The sequence below is a fragment of the Squalius cephalus genome (assembly GCF_949319135.1).
Source record: "Squalius cephalus genome assembly, chromosome: 8".
NCBI lineage: Eukaryota > Metazoa > Chordata > Actinopteri > Cypriniformes > Leuciscidae > Squalius > Squalius cephalus.
Window position 1 is genome coordinate 46338631 of NC_137129.1, and position 7500 is coordinate 46346130.

General features: G+C 48.1%; 1 protein-coding gene across 1 annotated transcript in view; it reads right to left on the reverse strand.

Annotated features, from left to right (window-relative positions):
- The window catches only part of ctss1 (cathepsin S, ortholog 1), a 22119-nt gene that overhangs the window by 9126 nt on the left and 5493 nt on the right, over window positions 1-7500 (reverse strand). Inside the window, exon 4 of the mRNA XM_079879919.1 lies at window positions 507-629. Coding sequence (XP_079736045.1) covers window positions 507-629 — 123 coding nt within the window. The remainder of the gene's footprint in view (window positions 1-506; window positions 630-7500) is intronic.

Sequence of the window (7500 nt, forward strand, 5' to 3'; positions counted from 1 at the left end):
GTGTGTGCGTGAGAGTGTGTGTGTGCGTGTGTGTGTGCGTGAGAGTGTGAGTGTGTGTGTGTGTGTGTGTGAGTGAGAGTGTGTGAGTGTGTGTGTGAGTGTGTGCGTGAGAGTGTGTGCGTGTGTGTGTGTGTGAGAGTGTGAGTGTGTGTGTGTGTGTGTGAGTGAGAGTGTGTGAGTGTGTGTGAGTGTGTGCGTGTGTGCGTGTGTGTGAGAGTGTGAGTGTGTGTGTGAGTGTGTGAGTGAGTGTGTGTGAGTGTGTGTGTGTGTGTGTGTGTGTGTGTGTGTGTGAGTGAGAGTGTGTGAGTGAGAGTGTGCGTGTGTGTGAGAGTGTGTGTGTGTGTGTGTGTGTGTGTGAGATAAAGCACCATGTGTGTGTGTGTGTGTGTGTGTGTGTGTGTGTGTGTGAGAGAGTGTGTGTGTGTGTGTGTGTGAGAGATAAAGCACCGTGTGTGTGTGTGTGTGTGTGTGTGTGTGTGTGTGTGTGTGTGTGTGAGATAGAGCACCATGTCGCTGAGCTGGTTCAGTCCCAGTGTGAATGTGTGCAGACCGACAGCCGCCTCCTCGTTGTGTTTGAGGATCTCCAGAAGATTCTGCTCCCAGACAGCTCTTCTGTGGCGCTCCTCTCTCTGCAACACACACACACACACACACACACATTCATAAAATATACATTTCACGAGTTCACCCTTACATCAATTAAACAGAGTAAAGATTATGTGTATTTGGCGTGCTGTCCGGGGGAGGGCTCCGAGCTCGGAAATTTTGCCCGAACCCAGAGTACTCCCCCAAAAAGAGCAAAGGACAGCCCCAAAATGCAGGAATTTGGCGGGCTGGTGATTTGAGAATAAGCCTGGTTGCTTGACCCGGAGGGCCTGCTGGCTCACGAGTGGGGAACAGACGTAATGTGGAACAACGACGGGAGCAGCTCACGGCTTCGGGCTGGTGGGTCCTACCAGTCGACGGCGGAGTGACACATTTTGGAAGCCCAGCCGGGAGAGTTCTTGCTGTGTCCGCTGGGAAATCGGTGCTTGCTGGACGGAGAAAGAGGAAACAGATGCATGGTACGTCCTCTGGGAGATCAATGCTCGCTGGACGGAGAAAGAAGACCTAGGTGGACGACCTGGAGGGTTTTAATCGCCGAGAGTTTGGTGGGCTTCTTTAATGTGGAACCGGTTGGTCCTGATGTAGCTTTGGAACGCATCCGAGGACCATCTTCCGAGAGCTTGGATCTGCTGCTGGGAGAGGCCTGAGGTTGAGGTTGCTGCCCCGATGCGGAAAGAGTGACTGGAGAAATTTTTTGCTGGGATGCCTGACTGTTGGAGAACGGATTTGAGGTGTTTCTGGAACCAAAAGCGTGTCACGGGTTTGCTGGAATATGAATAGGGGATCAAGAGGGGATTTAGCCTGAGAGCTTCTCCATTGAAGAAATGCCCGAACGGATTGGTATGGTTGGACTGGCGATGAGAAGTTGAAGATGTAGATGAAATGGCCTTTTTTGGTTTGGTCTGTTTTGCTTTGCTTAATCAAATATGAGATGGTTTCGCTATCCAGTACTGATAAGATGGTGGGGTGGACTCTTGGGTCGAATTTGGAAGTGATAACGAGTTCCGAGCATCTAAGAAAACCAAAAAAGGCTAGGATAAACATGGCGTGGAGTGTGCGGGCGGTATTGAGGGGCTGGTAGCCTGTGCGGAGGGCATGGATACATTCTGTGAGAATGTCTAGCGTTATGGGTTGTCTGGTGTCGGGGCGGGTGGGCTGAGATGGTTGAATCCCTTTGATCAGGAGGGAGGTTTGTGAATTATTTATCTTGGGGGAGGGGGTGCCGTACATCAATTTGTGGAAAAACTGGACGCCGCTCAGGTAACCTTTGATGGATCCGACTTGGAGGCCCTTAATGCTGTTAAGGTAGGAGATAAATGAGGTGATTGAAAGAGAAAAATCGGGGAACGGCAAGTTATATGAGAAGTGGAATGCTTTAAAACACCTCCAAGCTGGCACATAGGATTGGAGGGTTCTGGGAGAAACTGGGGAGAGGTTTTAACGGGTGTGTTGCGGGAATATTAGTTCTGAATATTGAGGTACTGGAGTTCGGAATTGGTCCGCCTCTGGAGCCAGCGTCCTGAATTTCTGACAGAATCTGAGCTCGGATGTTTTGAGACACTGGGGGCGGCTCCGCCGCGACTGCGTTCGATGGGACGGGCATCTGTGTTGCTGTAAAGAGAGAGTGCTGAGATTTTGCCTGGAGAAGAGAGCTGGAAGGGACCAAAGCCGGGGCTGCGATTGACAGCGGAGGCAGCCTCACGCTTGAATCGGCCTCTGGGGCTTGGGGAGGTTGAAAATGAGAAGAGTGGGCTTGTGCTGCAAGCGGAGGGTTAGAGCTGGAGCTGCAGGCCACTGAAAAGGGGAGGGGTTAGTAGCTGTCGCGAAAAAGGTTGAAATGATTGGGCCTCCATTGCTAGCGGAGGCAGCCTCACACTAGCGTCTGGAACGGGTGCCGAAGGCCACTGAAAAGAAAAAGGATTAGAAGCAGCGGGAGCAACAGACTGATATGCTGAGGGGGGGCCGGCGCTGCAGCCGGCTGGTGAGGTCCGACAGCGGAGGAAACTGGGGCGCGGCCCAAGCTCGCTGAAGGCCTGCCGCTGTGGCCTGATGCTGGAAGCGAGCTGGATTTGGTGCGGTGAGATGATGGTGTTGTCGAGCGAGGTGAATCCTGAGCTTTGCGGGCTTCACTTTGCCTATTGGCCGGCGTGGACTTCGGAGAGAGGTTGGCTGATTGCAAAGACATAGAGTGCATACAGTTGCGCTTTACTCATCCTTTGCGAGAACTGAACATCCGAATTGATCAGCGCTTGCCTCAATCCTATGACTGTCCACTTCCCAATAGGTGGAATTGTTGGGACGGCCGAACGATAGGAAGACGCCGGGGAGGAATTTTGATGTCTCGCTGGTGGAGGCGAGGGCTGGGCTTCAGTTGCGACATGATAGCACAAAGGGCGAACCAATATGCTGTTAAACTGTCAACGAACGGAGGTAAGTTTGCAGTATATATATAAATATACACCTCTTACCTCGTTGATTGGGTTGATTAACAGAGTGTGGTCCACTCGTGTTTAATTAGGTTTAATTATCTGAATGTGCTCCTCCCGAACTTTGTTAATAAAACATCATTTAAAATAAATAATTTTAAGTAACAACAATTTCTTTACATAAAAAAACATAAAAGTGGTGAATTCAAGCCATATTAAAATATAAACAACAAAATAATACTGACTAAAATAAATAAAATCACAAAAAAAAAGTAATTTATAATTTTATAGTGTGTACTAGACACGACACACACACGATTCCTCACTGTATAGTGTGCACTAGACATACGACACACACACCATGATTCCTCACTGTATAGTGTGCACTAGACAACACACACACCATGATTCCTCACTGTATAGTGTGCACTAGACACGACACACACTACACGATTCCTCACTGTATAGTGTGCACCAGACACGACACACACACCATGATTCCTCACTGTATAGTGTGCACTGGACACGACACACACACCATGATTCCTCACTGTATAGTGTGCACTAGACACAACACACACACCATGATTCCTCACTGTATAGTGTGCACTAGACACGACACACACTACACGATTCCTCACTGTATAGTGTGCACTAGACACGACACACACACCATGATTCCTCACTGTATAGTGTGCACTGGACACGACACACACACCATGATTCCTCACTGTATAGTGTGCACTAGACACAACACACACACCATGATTCCTCACTGTATAGTGTGCACTAGACACGACACACACTACACGATTCCTCACTGTATAGTGTGCACTAGACACGACACACACACCATGATTCCTCACTGTATAGTGTGCACTGGACACGACACACACACCATGATTCCTCACTGTATAGTGTGCACTAGACACAACACACACACCATGATTCCTCACTGTATAGTGTGCACTAGACACGACACACACTACACGATTCCTCACTGTATAGTGTGCACTAGACACGACACACACACCATGATTCCTCACTGTATAGTGTGCACTGGACACGACACACACACGATTCCTCACTGTATAGTGTGCACTAGACACAACACACACACCATGATTCCTCACTGTATAGTGTGCACTAGACACGACACACACTACACGATTCCTCACTGTATAGTGTGCACTAGACACGACACACACACCATGATTCCTCACTGTATAGTGTGCACTGGACACGACACACACACCATGATTCCTCACTGTATAGTGTGCACTAGACACAACACACACACCATGATTCCTCACTGTATAGTGTGCACTGGACACGACACACACACCATGATTCCTCACTGTATAGTGTGCACCAGACACAACACACACACACCATGATTCCTCACTGTATAGTGTGCACTAGACACAACACACACACCATGATTCCTCACTGTATAGTGTGCACTGGACACGACACACACACCATGATTCCTCACTGTATAGTGTGCACTAGACACGACACACACACCATGATTCCTCACTGTATAGTGTGCACTAGACACGACACACACACCATGATTCCTCACTGTATAGTGTGCACTAGACACAACACACACACCATGATTCCTCACTGTATAGTGTGCACTAGACACAACACACACACCATGATTCCTCACTGTATAGTGTGCACTGGACACGACACACACACCATGATTCCTCACTGTATAGTGTGCACTAGACACGACACACACACCATGATTCCTCACTGTATAGTGTGCACTAGACACGACACACACACCATGATTCCTCACTGTATAGTGTGCACTAGACACAACACACAGACTACATGTTTCCTCACTGTATAGTGTGCACTAGACACGACACACACACCATGATTCCTCACTGTATAGTGTGCACTAGACACGACACACACACCATGATTCCTCACTGTATAGTGTGCACTAGACACAACACACACACCATGATTCCTCACTGTATAGTGTGCACTGGACACGACACACACACCATGATTCCTCACTGTATAGTGTGCACCAGACACAACACACACACACACCATGATTCCTCACTGTATAGTGTGCACTGGACACGACACACACACCATGATTCCTCACTGTATAGTGTGCACCAGACACAACACACACACACCATGATTCCTCACTGTATAGTGTGCACTAGACACAACACACACACCATGATTCCTCACTGTATAGTGTGCACTGGACACGACACACACACCATGATTCCTCACTGTATAGTGTGCACTAGACACGACACACACACCATGATTCCTCACTGTATAGTGTGCACTAGACACAACACACACACCATGATTCCTCACTGTATAGTGTGCACTAGACACAACACACACACCATGATTCCTCACTGTATAGTGTGCACTAGACACAACACACACACCATGATTCCTCACTGTATAGTGTGCACTGGACACGACACACACACCATGATTCCTCACTGTATAGTGTGCACTAGACACGACACACACACCATGATTCCTCACTGTATAGTGTGCACTAGACACGACACACACACCATGATTCCTCACTGTATAGTGTGCACTAGACACAACACACAGACTACATGTTTCCTCACTGTATAGTGTGCACTAGACACGACACACACACCATGATTCCTCACTGTATAGTGTGCACTAGACACGACACACACACCATGATTCCTCACTGTATAGTGTGCACTAGACACAACACACACACCATGATTCCTCACTGTATAGTGTGCACTGGACACGACACACACACCATGATTCCTCACTGTATAGTGTGCACCAGACACAACACACACACACCATGATTCCTCACTGTATAGTGTGCACTGGACACGACACACACACCATGATTCCTCACTGTATAGTGTACACTAGACACAACACACACTACATGTTTCCTCACTGTATAGTGTGCACTAGACACGACACACACACCATGATTCCTCACTGTATAGTGTGCACTAGACACGACACACACACCATGATTCCTCACTGTATAGTGTGCACTGGACACGACACACACACCATGATTCCTCACTGTATAGTGTGCACTAGACACGACACACACACCATGATTCCTCACTGTATAGTGTGCACTAGACACAACACACACACACCATGATTCCTCACTGTATAGTGTGCACTAGACACGACACACACACCATGATTCCTCACTGTATAGTGTGCACTGGACACGACACACACACCATGATTCCTCACTGTATAGTGTGCACTAGACACGACACACACACCATGATTCCTCACTGTATAGTGTGCACTAGACACAACACACACACCATGATTCCTCACTGTATAGTGTGCACTAGACACGACACACACTACACGATTCCTCACTGTATAGTGTGCACTGGACACGACACACACACCATGATTCCTCACTGTATAGTGTGCACTAGACACGACACACACACACTATGATTCCTCACTGTATAGTGTGCACTAGACACAACACACACACCATGATTCCTCACTGTATAGTGTGCACTAGACACAACACACACACCATGATTCCTCACTGTATAGTGTGCACTAGACACAACACACACACCATGATTCCTCACTGTATAGTGTGCACTGGACACGACACACACACCATGATTCCTCACTGTATAGTGTGCACTAGACACGACACACACACCATGATTCCTCACTGTATAGTGTGCACTAGACACGACACACACACCATGATTCCTCACTGTATAGTGTGCACTAGACACGACACACACACCATGATTCCTCACTGTATAGTGTGCACTGGACACGACACACACACCATGATTCCTCACTGTATAGTGTGCACTAGACACGACACACACACCATGATTCCTCACTGTATAGTGTGCACTGGACACGACACACACACCATGATTCCTCACTGTATAGTGTGCACTAGACACAACACACAGACTACATGTTTCCTCACTGTATAGTGTGCACTAGACACGACACACACACCATGATTCCTCACTGTATAGTGTGCACTAGACACGACACACACACCATGATTCCTCACTGTATAGTGTGCACTAGACACAACACACACACCATGATTCCTCACTGTATAGTGTGCACTGGACACGACACACACACCATGATTCCTCACTGTATAGTGTGCACCAGACACAACACACACACACCATGATTCCTCACTGTATAGTGTGCACTGGACACGACACACACACCATGATTCCTCACTGTATAGTGTGCACTAGACACAACACACACACCATGATTCCTCACTGTATAGTGTGCACTAGACACGACACACACTACACGATTCCTCACTGTATAGTGTGCACTAGACACGACACACACACCATGATTCCTCACTGTATAGTGTGCACTGGACACGGCACACACACCATGATTCCTCACTGTATAGTGTGCACTAGACACAACACAC